Genomic DNA, 16,579 nt, shown 5'->3' on the forward strand with positions numbered 1-16,579 from the left:
CCGTAGTGATACTGCCTCGGAAACCCAAGGAGGGGTCGCTATGAGTCAGGGCTGACTTGACGGCACATAACAACAACAACAACAAGTTTCTTTACCTTCTAGCAGTAAAAGCCTTGTCCTTTCTTGGAGAGATGTCTAGGATCAGGGTTCAAGTAGGTAGTAGGATTTTGGGGTGGCACCAGGCCTTTCTCTTGCTCTCTGAAATTGGGCATTTACACAGTGAAACCTGGGAGAGCCAGAACTTGATGGGAGTGCCTTGTTTTTCCAGGTCTCATAAGCTTTCTGCCTTTGACAGGACACAGTCTTATTACTTTTCTATCATTCTCTGTTACTGGAAAAGTGTTGAGTTTCCCTTCTCTGACACATCTCCACCTTTCACAGTTTCCAGATTTTTCAGGTTTTACTGCACATGCTTCCTTTACCCAGAAATTTATCATGAGACTCAGGCAGTGTAACTTGTTTTTGTATATGTCTCAGGTCAGATTGGTAACTGAACATTTTTCTTCCCCTAACTGGATTGGTTAACCAGTGTTGGTTTCCAGAAAGAGAATCAGGTGTGCACTCTTACTGAGCACTGCCCCTCCTTCTCTTCCCTGCCACCTCCCTTGTGGGTATGGAGCACACCTGGCTGGGCTAGCCCGGATTGGATGGGTTGGAGCAGTTGACTGTTAGCAAAGAGCAGCCACCTCTTCCCTTGTCAACTACAGGTTCCCAGCTATCATCTTTCTGTTTCCTTTCACCCAAGGAGTCAACTTGATATCTTGCCATATCTTATCAATTTGGATCTGAGTGGTAGACAGCATCATGGTTAAGACTATGGGCTTAGGAATAAGCCTGAACTTGGATTTGAATTCGTTCTGCTACTTCCATGTGGCCTTGGACAAGTTACTTAACCTCTCTATGCTTCAGTTTCTCCTTGGCAACCAAACCCACTGCCAGTGAGTTAATTCTGACTCACAGAAACCCTAGAGGACAGAGTAGAACTGTCCCCTTGGGTTTCCAAGGCTGTCAGTTTATTTAAGGAAGCAGACTGCCACGTCTTTTTCACACTTCTCATTGGCAAAATAGTGGTAATACCTCTTGAGAGGATTACTGTCAGGATTAATTGCATTAATTCATCTAAAGCACTTAGTTTAGTGTCCAGTGCACTCAATGTTATTTTTTATTTTTTCATTTGGCTATGGAGACGGCCCAGTCCTAGATTATTGGGTTGAGTTGTTCCTGCTGGCAACTGGTGGAAGTCTTGGTCATGCTGCTTTCAGGTGCACATTGACAACACTGATCCCGCTTTCCCCTTCCTTTCCCTAGGTGAACATCATCCCCATCATTGCCAAATCTGATGCCATTTCTAAGAGTGAGCTAACAAAGTTCAAAATCAAAATCACCAGCGAGCTTGTCAGCAATGGGGTCCAGATCTACCAATTCCCTACAGATGATGAGTCGGTGGCAGAGATCAATGGAACCATGAACGTGAGTGGGAGTACAGGGGTTCACCTCTCTGACCACTTGATCTTCCTTATTATCTGGTTGTCTGTGAGGGATTACTCTGTGTCTGTCTTACAAACTAGCAGTAAAACATATTCTCCACCCATTTTGTGGTCAACTCTTGAGTATCTGTGTCTCAGGAATTTGTGAGAGATAATCCAGAACCCAAATCGCTATTCTGTCCTAGCTGTGGCTGCTTCAAAGCCCCAGAGATTAATAGCAGGAAACTGAGGGACAGGGAGAGGCTGACTCTAGAAAGAGTCTGGAGCAGGGAATCCAGGCCTCTCCTTCCACCCACCTCTTGGATGCTACACTGGTCCGGGCCATCGGGGCTGCCAGAAAGGCAAAAAGGGTCTTTGTCCCTAACCAAAACAGTGCTGGGACAATTGAGGCAGTGAAAAGGCTGAAAAAGTTGGCTGGTTTCAGGAACTCAGGGACCATCTGTTCTCAGGTAATCAAACTCTCTGCCCCAGGGTGGGAAAACGATCTATAGCCTCCAATTTTGCTAGTGACTAGGGAGATGCTATTTTTAAATTTTAGGGTCATGCTTTGCTTTATAAAGTGTGAATGAATAATAATAATAATAATAATAATAATACCCCGACTTGCCACGTTTCCTCTCCTCCCTTCCTCCCCCTACTTGAGGAGTGAGTAATGAAGACGGCAGAGAGTCATACATATCTTCATGCTTCTTTACAATGTGTTGATGCTGTTACTGTGAAATGTTCAATGTTGTGATTTGAAGGAGACAGCTAATAGCTTTCCGAAAGCCTCTGCTTTGAGAACAGATTTCTTTTTCTCTATTGAAAAGCATCAGTTTTTCCTAATGACATAATGCCTGGGTATAGCCAAACTCAGGAAAGCCTAGTAATAAAAGCCATTTTTAGAAAACTTTCCTGCTGCCGCCGCCCTCTAAACAATCATTAGAAAACCAGCTGCCACCTCCTATGACTTGGCCAACAAATTAGCATAGCAGGGTGGCAAGTCATTGTCTCGCCTGACTTCCTGCCTGTTGGTACATCCAAGCCCAAGCCCATTGCCATCTAGTCAATTCCGATTCAAACTTACCCTGTAGGACAGAGTACAACTGCCCCATACAAGGCCGAGCTATGTTTGTTACGAGAAGTCTGTCATCATCTTTGACAAATCTGGCCTAAGGAGAAGACTATGTGGATTGTAGTAGGTGGGGTTATACCTTCTTTGACCAGTCACAGGTATGAGAAAAAAAGATGAATGCTTGTCTTCTGAAGCAGTTAGGGTGTTTTGATGGAAAATAAGCTTTGTTATTATAAGAAAATCTGAAAGGGTACCGAGAGGACAGAAACGGGAGCATAGAGAGAAGTAGAAGTGTCTTCTGGGAATCACCTCAGAACAACAACCCCCATTAGATACCTTCCAAACTCTGATTCCCTAAGTCACCAAGCAGTTCTCAGGCTTGTGGTTTGCTTTGCTAAGAATATATTGGGACCAAGTGAGTTTTCAGGGCATTGGTGGTTCAGTGGTAGAATCCTCATCTTCTATGGGAAGACCTGGGTTCAATTCCTGGCCAATGCCCCTCATGCACAGCCACCACTTGTCTATTAGTAGAGGCTTGCATGTTGCTGTGATGCTGAACAGGAAGAAAAGCCTGGTACTCTACTTCCTCAAATCAGCCAATGAAAACTTTGGATTACAATAGTTGATCCACACATGCTCATGGGAATGCTGCAGGACCAGGCAGCATTTCATTCCATTGGGCATGGGCTCATCATGGGTCGAGGGCTGAGTTGACAGCAATTAACAACAAGACGTGAGTTCTCAGCCATCTCAAGGTGTCACTCGAAACTACATCTCACTACACTGTGGATTAGGAATGACAATAATCCTGGGCTCTGCTCTCAGCACAGCTCTGGCCTTCTCCTTGAGCCTAGGGTAGGCTCAACCTCAATGTTGGCAATTTCCCATGCTATAAAGTAGCAGCTCTCAACCATGCTGTTTTGGCACTCCTGTGTGTCCTGAAAGGCTTCTGAGGAGTTATGGGTCCTCTGCTTACTCATGATAGTCCAAAGTTTGCCAGAGTTTCACTTAAAAAAAATTTAACCGGATTCAGAGCTGACCCTGTAATAATATTACTCACCACTCCAACCTTGCATTCCACCGTGCTTTTTTGATAGGGAAGAAAGTGGGTGGCCTCATAGCTAGTGTGCCTGGATTGGGCATGCTATGGGAGGAGTGGGTCATGCATGTGAATGCTGTGTGTTATATGTGTTGTGATGGGGAAAATGGTGGGGAATTGCTGCTATAAAGTATGTACACAGGATTGCTTAGCCTGCCTGTCACTGGAACAGCTGTGTCAAAATCTCCGGAGCCTTCGGACAAGCCGTGGTGTGTGAAGCTGCATCATCAAAGACCTGGGCTTGGGTGGTAGGAGGAATGGGTGCTGGCCTTTCAATTCTGGATTTGACTCCAGCCCCACAGCCTCAGCCACCCCAGCCAATTGTCATGGGAATTAGATTGGAAGAAGTGGAAGAGACCTCTTGCCTAAAGTGGAGAAGACTATACAGCCATCCCACCGCTCAACACTAGCAGGAAATTTCATGGCAGGAAATAGCGTAATGGAGTAATGACATCTTGGAAGCCCCCTTGGCTTATGGGTGGCTATTTATTATTCAGATGGAAGGGTCAAGAGAAGGGATTGAGAGATCTTGCTGCATGCTACTTTCAACCTATGTTGTGATGTCTCTCAAGGTTGTAGACTTTAATACTAAAAATTGCTATGTTGTTTAAACTTAATGTTGTTCTTTGAGTGGCTCGACCCATAGCCAAAGACCATGGAATAGGACCATAGTGGTGGGCTACCAGTGAGGTCTTGGGTTTGGTCTCTACCAAGGCCTGTTCATTTGAGCCTAGTGATAGCACGTGAGTTAAGACCAGTGGGGTCACAGGGAGACCCACAGACACAAGGCCATCCATTATCTCTCTAGTCAACAGTGTTAGTCCATTGTTTGCATGTACTTTTGCAGGAACAACCAGGGGGTGACTTAAAAGAGAGTCAGGCAGTCCTCTTGCTCAATCTCTAGTAAAGTCCCACCATGGAGAGGGGGGACATGGGCCTAACTGGCAGCACAACTGGGAAATACTGTCCACCCTGGAAGAAGTCAGACCCAATCTGGATATCATCAGATGAGGAATAAAGTGTCTTGACAGGTCTGTTTCACCAGACTGAGGAGAACAATCATATAATCTGCAAAGTCTGATGGATGTGATGGAACCAGAATAAAACAAGCTATGCCAATTGGGTCATTAAACACTTTCAAATGTACTGAGAGGAATTGAAGGGAGATAAAAGCCAAAAAAAACCAGACTCCCAAGAGAAGGCATGAGACTATCACTGGAGTTTTCTGAGACTGAGAGAGTCTGACATCTGGGAACACCTATCCAAGGCCTCCTGGCTTGGAAAGCTCCACAAAGTTCTTCAGAGCTAGTCCTTCAGGGAGCTGAAAAAGGCCTCAGGTTCGGATTCCGTGGGTAGGACTTGGGAATGTGGTAGTGGTGATGAGGTTATCCTAGCCCTGTTTGGCTTGACTCCATTCTGGTTGTCACAATTATCTGTCTCTCCAGAGCAGAAGGAAAGAGAGCCAGAGGTGGATCCCTGTGATGTCCTGCCCTTCATGGGTAGCTGACTTCCAGCACGTGTCATTTAGCCAGGAGGCAGAGCGCAGGCAGCCCTGGGGAGACTGGCAGCTAGAAAACAGTGTCCAGGCTGCTCCCAGGGAAGGTCTAGGCATGAGAATTAGAGACCTAGTCAACTCATTTAACCCTTCTGCTCCCTAATTCTCCCACTTTACAAATGAGGTTTGTATTAACTGCCTATAAAGGAGCCCTGGTGGTGTGGCCGTTAAGTGCTCAACTGCTAACTGAAAGTTTGGCCCAGCCACTCTTTGAGAGAAAGACCTGGCTATCTGCTCCTGTGAAAGCAGCCCTGGTGTTGCAGTGGTTAAGTGCTCAGCTGCAAACTACGTGGTCAGTGGTTCGAACTCACCAGCCACTCCATGGGAGAAAGATATAGCAATCTGTTCTTACCTTCTCCATCAGTCTAGCCTTCTATAGTCATTGCCTATTGGCTCTTTCATTTCATGTGGCTGACATTTGGGGGTCTCTGTAAGAGGCGAAAACATTTTCCCAAAAAATATTTGGAGGTGGATTTGAGACTCCCAACATGTCTTAGATTTGCAGCCTTGGAAACCCTATGGGGGAATTCTGTTCTGTCCTATAGGGTCACTATGAATTGGAATCAACTCAATGGCAATGAGGTTCTTTTTTGTCTGTTTTGTTGTTTTTTGGTATCTGCTCCTGTAAAGACTATAGCCTAGAAAACCCTATGGGGCAGTTCAACTGTATCACATGGGGTCACTACAAGTCAGAATTGACTTGCCAACACCTAACAACAACAAGGCTGTTGTGAGAATCAAATGAAATCTGACTGGGGACACTCAGAAATTGCGTCCTTGCATCTATTTATGAGAATAGACTTTGATGCCAATTGCAAAGGAGTGGGCTGTGGGAGGTCTTGGAAGCCCTATGAAGCCAGTTGGACGGGGGCTGTATGTTTTAGAGCACAGAGGAAGCCAGAAGTATAAAATGACAGCAGCTTGAGGAGGGGAAGCCCATGATCCTGTCATTCTGACAGACAGTGTCTCTCGGAAATAAAAATAATAGGCCCAAGGGGATACTGACAATTTTATGCCAGTATTCTCTTCTTGGCATTTGTTTTTGTCCCTTCTTTTGGGGCATAGAGAAGCACCTCCCACCTCACATGCCTTCTTTCTCCATCAATTTCAGCTGAGAGCCAAGGATGAGCATGAATGGGACAACAAGCTTTCTCTTTCTTACCTTCTCCATCAGTCTAGCCTTCTGTAGTCATTGCCTGTTGGCTCTTTCATGTCATGTGGCTGACATCTGGGGGTCTCTGTAAGAGGGGAAAACATTTTCCCAAAAAATATTTGGGGGTGGATTTGAGACTCCCAACATGTCTTAGGTCCCTGAGTGGGAATGAATTGTGCCCAGATGACCATCCCCACTCCCAACAAAGCTGGCTAGCAAAGGTCAAAGGTTGGAGAGGCTCAGACCCTTGGGCAGTGTTTTCAGGAATTCAGTGCTTCTCTGATATGTACCATGTGTTGCATGCCAATTACCATATTTTAACACAAATAATGTGTGTGTTATACAGAGTGCACAATGTGCTTTGCACATTATATGCATGTGCATGTTACCTATGTGAGTATGTTATATGTGAAAAATATGGTACCCCCATGATCATCCATCTACTACTGTTGTTGGGTGCCATGGACTCAATTCTGACTAATAGTGACCCCACATGACAGAGTAGAAATGCCTCATAGTGTTTGCTAGGCTGAAATTTTTATTGCAGGTCACCAAGTCTTTGTCCTGCAAAGCTGCTGGGTGGGTCCAAACCACCACAGCAGCTGAGTGGTTGACCATTATGCCACCAGGAGTCCTTTCCCTCTCCTAGGACTGCTGACAGAATGTAGGCAGAGCAGATTCACCTGGATGGCCAAATGCCTTGAGGGATGAATAGATGTCCTGGAGCTGAGCCCCTATTAAGTCCTATGTTTTTGTTTTTCCACTTTGAAGAACATTCTTGGGGTGCAGAGCTTGAAGAAATAGAGAGGAAGGATTGGCTGTGAGAACAACATGCAGATTAAATGAACAACAAATAAAACAGATCTGTTGTTGGTTTCCCAGAGGTGGAGTGCATTTTATAGTCCAGACTTACACAGCCAATTCACCCCTGGGTTTTAAGGGCTCACCTCATCTGATGCTCAACCCCCTAAATGGGAGAAGAACACCAGCAAGGGGTGAACTTTGAAGTCAGTGAGACCTGGATTCCACACCCTTTTAAGACTGGGTGCCTGTTGGCAAGTTACTTAACCCTTTGGGGCCTCAGATTCCTCAGCTATAAAATGGGGATAATAAGAGTACCTACCATGACTGGTGAAAGGAGCCTGGTGGTAACAGTGGTTAAGGATTTGGCTGCTAACCAAAAGGTGGACAGTTTGAACCCACAAGCCACCCTGTGGAACAAAGATGTGACGGTCTGCTTCCATTCATATTTACAGCCTTGGAAAGCCTATGGGAGCAGTTCCACTCTGTCCTACAGAGTCTGTATGAGTCAGAATCGACTCTACAGCAATGGTGTTTGTGGGTACCTGACTACCATTACTGAAAGTTTTGAGCAAAGATTCCATAGAAGAATCTGATCAAAAGTGGGGAAATGCAGAATAGAATCTCAAATTCTCATGGAATCCAGAATTTCTGGAGCCATTGAGGCTGGATGAATCCCTAAAACTATTGTCCCAAGATAATTTTTAAAACTTAAACCAAACATATCCCCTGAAGTCTTCTTAAGACCAAATAACAATTTAGCTTAACTAGTAAAGAACGTACGAGCTCTGGTAGCATAGTGCCTAAGGCACTTGACTGCTAACCAGAAGGCTGGCGGTTCAAACCCATCAGCCACTCCTTGGAAGGAAGGTTGGGCAATCTACTTCCGTAGTGATACTGCCTCGGAAACCCAAGGAGGGGTCGCTATGAGTCGGGGCCGACTCCATGGCACATAACAACAACAGTAAAGAACATCAGCCTGGAGCACTGTGCTCTTTTAAGAAATATCTCTATGGGATCAAATTGACAACAGCAACTCAAAGGTTGGATAGGAACCGTAAGGGGGCAGTGAGTTGATGTTAATGGGGGAGGAACAATTTCGGAAAAGGAGAGTGAGAATGGTTGCTCAATTGGAAGAATGTGATCAGCGTCACTGAATTGTACATGGAGAAACTGCTGTGTATATTCTCAACAACAATAATAAAATAACATAATTTTTTTAAGGAGTATCTACCTACTTTATGGGAGCTCTAGTGGCATAGTGCCTAAGGCATTTATTTGACTGCTAACCAGAAGGCTGGTGGTTCAAACCCACCAGCCACTCCTCAGATGGAAGGTTGGGCAATCTACTTCCGTAGTGATATTGCCTCGGAAACCCAAGGAGGGGTCATTATGAGTCAGATCCGACTCCACGGCAGTGAGTTGCATTGCATTACCTACCTTATACGTTGTAAAAATTCACTGCGATAATGCAATATAAAAACCGAATACATAGTAGGTGCTTAATAAATGGTTGCTGCTGCTAATACTACTTTCATAGCTATGACTGTTGTTACTGCAATTGCTACTACTTACTCTGTGTAGGTGCTCTAGTGAGACAGTGGATAAAACATTGGGCTGCTAACCAAAATGTCAGTGGTTCAAACCCACCAGCTCACTCCATGGGAGAAAGATGAGGCAATCTGGTTCTGTAAAGATTTACAGCCTTGGAAACCCTATAGGACAGTTGCACTTTGTCCTATAGGGTCACTATGAGTCAGAATTGACTCAATGGCAGTGGGTTTGGTTTGGTGTACCCTAAGAAGGCATCTTTGACTTCCCAGGAAGTTGGTTGCTCTTCCTCTGTGTTCTGTAGCCTGTGAGCCTCTGTTTATGCTCCTGATCTTACTGTATTAGCGTTGTGGGCATATCATTCTCCTCTATCAGACTGCACTCTCCAGGGGCAGTTGCTGTGCTTGTTCAGCTTTGTATTCTGAATGCAGAGAACACAGTAGGAGCTCAGTAAGTACTTGTAGAATGGATATGTGAACAAATGGGTCAAAATACCTGAGACTGAGGCCTGTTTTTTTTAAGCAGGCTAGGAAAGTTTGTTCCAGTGGGCCTTTTACCTGTCAGGGTAAAGCCCTTTTGAGTAAAGCTGCAGCCAGGGTCACCTAGTTTGTTACCAATTTTTATTCAGTGGTTCCATTTGACCCATGCTAACTCAGCATGTATAACCTGGCCAGCCCCTTGTGGAAGGAAGAAAATATAGCAAGTGATTCCTGGGCTCCACTTGCCTGTTGGAGGCAGCCCCTTCTGTGATACACAAAGCCTCACCAGCCAGGCCTGTGTTGTTATTATTGTTAGATGCATCGAGTTGATTCCTATTTAGGGTGACCCCATGCATGGTGTGCAAGGAACTCTGGTGGCATAGTGCCTAAGGCATTTGACTGCTAACCAGAAGGTTGGTGGTTCAAACCCACTAGCCACTCCATGGGAGGAAGACTGGGCAATCTACTTCCATAAAGATTTACTGCCTCGGAAACTCAAAGGGGGTCGCTGTGAGTCGGAATCGGCTCGATGCAGTGAGTTTGGCTTTTTGGTTTATGCATGGTGTGCAGAGTAGAACTGTTCCACAGTGTTTTTTGAAGCTGTGACTTTTGAGAAACAGATGACCAGGCCTGTCCTCCAAGGTGCCTTTGGGTGGGTTTGACCTGCCAACCTTTTGGCTAGTAGTCAGGTGCTTAACTAGCTCCTCATTTTCGCTTGCAAGAACCAAGCACATACTCCTGTTTGTACTTTGACCTTCTTTTCTCTCTACAATTCCAGCAGCCCTGCCACTGCCATTCAAAGAGTATTTATGATGTACTTACTATGTGTAGAGTTGAGTCCCTGGGTAGTACAAACGGTTAAGCACCAGGCTACTAACCAAAAGGTTGATAGTTCAAAACCAACCAGAGGTGCATTGGAAGAAAGATCTAGTCATCTTCTTTCAGAAGTTCATAGCAATTGAAGACCTTGTGGGGCACAGTTTTCGAACACATGGGACTGCCATGAGTCGCAATCAACTTGGTAACAACTGGTTTGGGGTTTATGTACAGAGTACCAGACCACGCATTTGAGCTCTTGATCATTCGCTGTCTTACATGATTTTGGGTGTGCAAGTCTGGCTTTCATAACAAGATTGTAAGCTCCTAGAGGGCAAGGGACAATGTGTCTTCTCCTTCTTTTGCCTCCATTGTTTTTCTGTGCCGTTGCATCGGCTTCAACTCATAGTAACCCTATAGGACAGAGTAGAACTGCTCCATAGGGTTTCTTAGAATGTAATCTTTATGGAAGCATATCACTGGGTCTTTCTCCCATGGAGCTGCTGGTGGGTTTGAGCTGCTGACCTTTCAGTTTGCAGCTGAACGCTTAACCACTGCACCACCAGGGCTCCTTTTTGTCTGCATTCCAGCACCTAAAACAACCCAGCCCAGTAATGGGCAGATGGGTAAATACTTGCTGACTTGGCTTCTAGGTTTAAGAGTGCAGTGTGAACTCTTGCTCCAGCAAAGGATGAGAATAAGGCGAGTCTGGCTCAGCTGGCAGTGTAGTTTCCGTATGTACCTATTATCAGAGCTGTCACACTCCAACCCTAGGGGAGAGCTAGTGATCGCAGCCCCCTTCATACTCCTTTATCCTCTCTGTCCATGCATAACCCCCTCCATCATACTCACCAAAGGCTCTTCCCCTCAGCAACTGTGAGTAGTGAATAGCTAAGTTAATCTTTCTGGGTATCTGCTTATTATTCAGCTGATTTTCTCTCTTTGTCTGTTTTCTATGCATTTGACCATGTCATTGCTATCTTCTATTGTGAATTTCTGAACAGCAGAAGCCTGGACGGGGTCTCTTATCCCCACACAGCTTGATTACTTAATAAATGCTTCTTGGTGATTGATAATGACAGTGAGGGGCCTTGCAGTCTGAGGGCCTGAGGCCCCCTGAGATGAGCAGCTGTTTGTATTGTTGGAAGCTTGGTGCCTTTCCTCTGGAACTCTGAGCTTTTCTTTCTTCTTTTTTATTTTGCCTTCTGTTTCAGGCCCACCTGCCATTTGCTGTCATTGGCAGCACAGAAGAACTGAAGATTGGCAACAAGATGATGAAGGCACGGCAGTATCCTTGGGGCACAGTGCAGGGTGAGTGAGTCTCCAGGGACTCCTTTCTGTTTCTCTCTTTGCCTGTCCCCATCCATTGTGTGACAACTCTGTAACTTGTCCCCACTTGGGCTAGAAGCAGCCCTCGAGGACACTAGTAGGCAGACTCTGGCCCTATACCTGGATTCTCCGGCATGAACAAGTTCCCCTTGTCTCTGATGGAAAAAGTCTTCCGAAGAGAAAAGCAAATGTACTTGGAGCAAGGTAGGAAGGGATGTACCAGAAAGCATGTATACTTCCCCAAGGGCACCAGGAGACATGTGCAAGAATGTTCATAGCAGCATTGTTCATGATCACAAACCATTGGAGATAACCCAAATGTCCATTAAGATTAAAGCACATGAACTGTGATAGGCTCGTGTGATGGGATATTAGACAGCAATGAAAAGAAATGAATTACACTCCATCCGTGTGTGTGGATCATAGAAACATAATGTTGAACTAAAGAAATCACACAGGAGTCCAGATGATATGAATCCATTTATATGAATTCCACAAGCAGGAAAAACTAACACCTAAAACACCCAAACCAATTGCCTTTGAGTTGATTCCAATTCTTGGCGACCCCATGTATGTCGGAATAGAAGTACACTCCATAGGGTTTTCAAGGATATGACCTTTTGGAAGCAGATTATCAGGCCTTTCTTCCAAGGTTCTTCTGCATGGGTTCAAACCATCAGCCTTTCAGTTAGTAGAAGGGTGCTTGACCATTTGCAGCACCCAGGCTCTCAGGGAAAACTAAACAAGATATAAATACTTCTAGGATTCACACACAAGTGGTAAAACTATAAAGAAAAGCAAAGTAATGATAACCACAAAAGTCAGGATAGTGGTTACATCTTGGAGAGAGGGAGAAGTGTGTGATCAGGAAGGGGCATGAGGGGGCTTCCAAGGTACTAGTTATATTCTATTGATCATTCTGGGTTGAGAATACATAGGTGGTTTTTATTATCATTATTCTTTTAAATTACACATAGATATTTCATGCACTCTTTTGTATGTCTTATTATGTCACAATTCGAAAACCATCAGATGTCTCATATATACACTCAGGAAAGTTCCTCTTGTGGTCTGCTGGATACATGCTCAGTTACCCTCAGGTCTAGTGGATAAAACAAGGCCTAGGACACTGGCATGGGTGGAAGAGGTCTCTAATCCTCAGAGTCTACACTTATAAGCTGGGCCACTAATCACGAGTGTGGCTGGTTCAGAGTAAACTCCTCCCTACTCTGGTAGCATAGTGGCTAAAGCACTTGACTGCTAACCAGAAGGCTGGCGGTTCAAACCCACCAACCAGTCCTCGGAAGGAAGGTTGGGCAATCCTACTTCTGTAGTGATACTGCCTCGGAAACCCACGGAGGGGTCGCTATGTGTCGGGGCCCGACTCGATGGCACATAACAACAACAACAACACTACTGACCACACAACTGCAAGTAGGCGGTGAGTTGTCCACATCACATGCAAAGGCTGGCATGTTTTAGGGCACACCAGAGACCCACTAGCCATAACAGGATTTTCCATAGGTACGACACGGCTTGTTACCAGAGCCGTGCTAAGTTTTGATCTTCTCTCCCTTGTGGGATGGGAGATGTTCCACTAGGAACATCTGCAAATGCTTTCTGGACCAACAGTCCCACCCTGGGAACGAATTTGTGATCTGAGATACATGAACATGAGATGAAATGAGGGGAAGTCTGTGAGACGGTTCCAGTGACTTCCTCCAGTTGGGACTTCCCACACCTAACCTAAAATGGTGCTTTAGAAAATTTTTCTCTCTATTTTCTTGTAAGTCTGAGGTCATTTTTCTGGTTGTGAGAGGAAGAAATTGTGTATTGACTGAGCAGCCTGCAGGGGCCTTGGAGTCAGTCATTCTGACTGACCACCAGAGATTACTATCTAGACAATGAGTTTTAAGCAGAGGAGTTATGTGAGTCGATTTGGGCTTTGGAAAGATAACCCTGATAACCACAGGGTAGTCTGCTGCCACTGTGCCCAAAGCCTGTCATTCCAGACTTCTTCTCTGCCCCTACTATCCTCTCCCAGACTCTGAAAGACAGACTCTGAGTTCACTGTGCTTGTTCATCATCTCAGACACTACTCTACCTCTGTGGTCAGGCCAAAACACCATTCCAACCCAGTGAAGCCACACCTGTAGACATCTTGCCTTTATGTTCCAACAAGAAATCAACGTTGCTATGATTTGGTCCACTTTGCTATCATTCTTGGGCACTGCTCAAAATGCACACTGTTGAGGAGGGGGCTTTTTCACCCAGGCCTCACCTGCTTTGGCTGCAAAACATGGTCCACTTTGTCCTGGTCACCGCTGATGTTGTCAGGCCAGTACCCACCCTGTAAAAAAGCACTTCCATTGAACCTCCTACCACCCAGATAGACTATACCTGTGGTCCACACCCCTCCTTGCCACTGTCATCTATCAATATCCTAGTTCTTCTTCATAATTCTTTGAAGTTGCTAACACCTGGCCCATAGCCTTTTTCTCTCCCCTAGTCCCTATAGCCTAGATTGTCTGCGTTTGAGTCCCAACTCTGCAAATTCCAACTATATAATCTTGCCTAACCTCTTAGGAGGGCTGGTGGCCTAGTACCTAAGGCATTTGACTGCTAACCAGAAGGCTGGCGGTTCAAACCCACCAGCCACTCCTCGGAAGGAAGATGGGGCAATCTACTTCTGTAGTGATACTGCCTCGGAAACCCAAGGAGGGGTTGCTATGAGTTGGGTCCGACTCGATGGCAAACAACCACAACCTCTTTGAGACCTTGTAAGGCTTATTCTCTTATCTGCCTAGATAAACTCCTACTTTTCATTCAAGAGTCATCTTAAGTTTTTGTTTTATGTTGCAGTGTAATCCATACTAAAGACTGTAGTCTTTGAGCATCAGTAAGTGCTTCAAGTCCTCTTTGCTTTCAGCAAGCAAGGTTGTATCATCTGCATATGGCAGGTTGTTAATGAGTCTTCCTCCAATCCTGATGGCTCCTTCTTCTTCATATAGTCCAGCTTCTGTGATTATCTGCTCAGCATACAGATTGACTAATATGATAAGAAGATACAACTGCGATGCATACTTTTCTCGATTTTAAACTATGCAGTATCCCCTTCTGTTCAAACAACTGCTTCTTGGTCTATGTACAGGTTCTGAATGAGCACATTAGAAAAGTGAAGTAAGAAGCAAATACACAGGCTCTGTATACACAGATGGTGAGGCTATGTCACTGTTAGACATGTTGCCTCTCATTTCATCCACTTCTGCTTCTGGACTTCCTTTCAATATACTTTCAATACCTATCCCCTGCTATGCAGTTGAAAATGAGGCCCACTGTGACTTTGTGAAGCTGCGGGAGATGCTGATTCGGGTCAACATGGAGGATCTGCGGGAACAGACCCACACCCGGCACTATGAGCTGTACCGCCGCTGTAAGCTGGAGGAGATGGGCTTCAAGGACACCGACCCTGACAGCAAACCCTTCAGGTACTTCTTCTTCCCCAGCTCCTTCTAGCCAGGTGGTGTGCAAACCTTGCCCTGGCCAATTCACCAGGGAGATGAGACACAGGGGCTTAAGACCTAGAGGAGCAAGGGTAACCCACTTGGCAGTTCCACTTGTCCATTCCCAATCTGCCCCTGCACAGTTGCCAGGGAGAGCAGTGGCTGGGCAGGCTTATAACAAGTACTGCCACCCCACTCCAGTGAGCGAGGAAAGGACAGAGGCCCCATCATAAGTACACGCTTGAGTGTTCCAGCCAAGCTGTGCTGGAGGGGAGCTCTCAGATGGGGCCTTCCTTGTCCTGCAGGGTGGTCCTTGTGGCTGTCCTCTGCCCTACTTTCTTCATCAGACCCCTGCTGAACTGTCAGGTTTCTACCCTCTTCCCCAGGATCCAAACCAGATCGGTCTGGGTGGCAGTTATTTTACACTTAGTGATGAATTGCAGTCTCCTTATTCACTGTCCTTAGAACTCCATTCAAGTGTCAAGTGTATACTTTGCTTTCACCACAGAATGTTAATAGTCATCAGCATGTTTCTCAACTCAGAATCTAAGATGCTTTCAGAGACAAGGAATGATTTTGAAAGCAGCTCGTTGTGCTTTTATTTTAGGAATGAGATCCCAAATGGGTGTTAGATCTGTATGCATGACATGTGACATAAGCCTCACATTTTCAATGACCATGTAGTGCCCTTTACCATGGAGGGAAAGGCTTGGTCTCATTTCAGGAAATGTCAAGCAAGTGAGGGACACATCTACGGGTGAAGAAGCCTTTCTAATGGCAACTGAAATCCCACAGTACCTGTTCACAGTAGAAAGCCAAACTGGGGCAAAGCATTAGGCAATCCTTTGGGGATGGCCTCGTTCAGGAAGGGCAGACTCAGTCCTCTAAACATGGGTCAGGACAGAGGCCACTGGAGCGCCTGAGGCTGGAGGAAGGTGTGCTTGTATCTATCTGGTGGAAGCTCCCTTAGATTTTTCTCTCCTTCCCCTCCAACAGCTTGACCTGCGTCTATGGGGGAAGAGATGTGCTTCTTACTGTTCTAGACTAATCCCTCTACCTGTTCATTGAGTCCCCCACTTTCCTCCTTTGAAGGAGCCCTGGTGGCGCAACAGTTAAGCTCTTGGCTGCTAACACAAAAGACGGTGATTTGAACCCACTCAGCAGCTCTGTGGGAGGAAGATGTGACAATCTGAATCCATAAAGATTATAGCTTTGGACACCCTACAGGGCAGTTCTACTATGTCCTATAGGGTCACTATGAGTCAAAATTCACTCCACGGCACCTTACAACACAACCTCCTCCTTTGCTCCATCCCAGACACCTCTCTCCTTCCTTCACCTTTGCCCTCTTCACTCTCCTTTGTGAACCCCATTCCATGTTGTATATAAACATTTTCATCCTGAAGAAATTCCTTAACTCTGCTTTTCCTCTCCACCCTCTGCCCCATCAAGAAGTTTATCAAGGAGGAGAAAGAGTTGTTGTATACTTATTGTCTCTCCTTCGTCTTTCATTTACTCCTCAACCCAATGCAGTCTGGCTCCTACCCTAACTGTCCCACCAAAATGTTCTCTCCCAGGTCAGCAATAGCACTACCTGTTACACCTTGCTATCAAGGTAATTCTGAGTTATTAGCAACCCTATTGGCTGCTAACCAGATGGCTGGCAGTTCATACCCACCAGCCACTCCTCGGAAGGAAGGTTGGGCAATCCTACTTCCGTAGTGATACTGCCTCGGAAACCCAAGGAGGGGT

General features: G+C 45.7%; 1 protein-coding gene across 1 annotated transcript in view; it reads left to right on the forward strand.

Annotated features, from left to right (window-relative positions):
• The window catches only part of SEPTIN6 (septin 6), a 63,592-nt gene that overhangs the window by 32,176 nt on the left and 14,837 nt on the right, over nucleotides 1–16,579 (forward strand). The window contains exons 5-7 of the mRNA XM_042782608.1: nucleotides 1,309–1,470; nucleotides 11,210–11,306; nucleotides 14,644–14,812. Of these exons, the coding sequence (XP_042638542.1) occupies nucleotides 1,309–1,470; nucleotides 11,210–11,306; nucleotides 14,644–14,812 (428 nt within the window). The remainder of the gene's footprint in view (nucleotides 1–1,308; nucleotides 1,471–11,209; nucleotides 11,307–14,643; nucleotides 14,813–16,579) is intronic.

Source organism: Orycteropus afer, unplaced genomic scaffold (assembly GCF_000298275.1).
Source record: "Orycteropus afer afer isolate SDZICR_OR568_19922 unplaced genomic scaffold, OryAfe1.0 scaffold00387, whole genome shotgun sequence".
In the NCBI taxonomy this organism is placed as follows: domain Eukaryota; kingdom Metazoa; phylum Chordata; class Mammalia; order Tubulidentata; family Orycteropodidae; genus Orycteropus; species Orycteropus afer.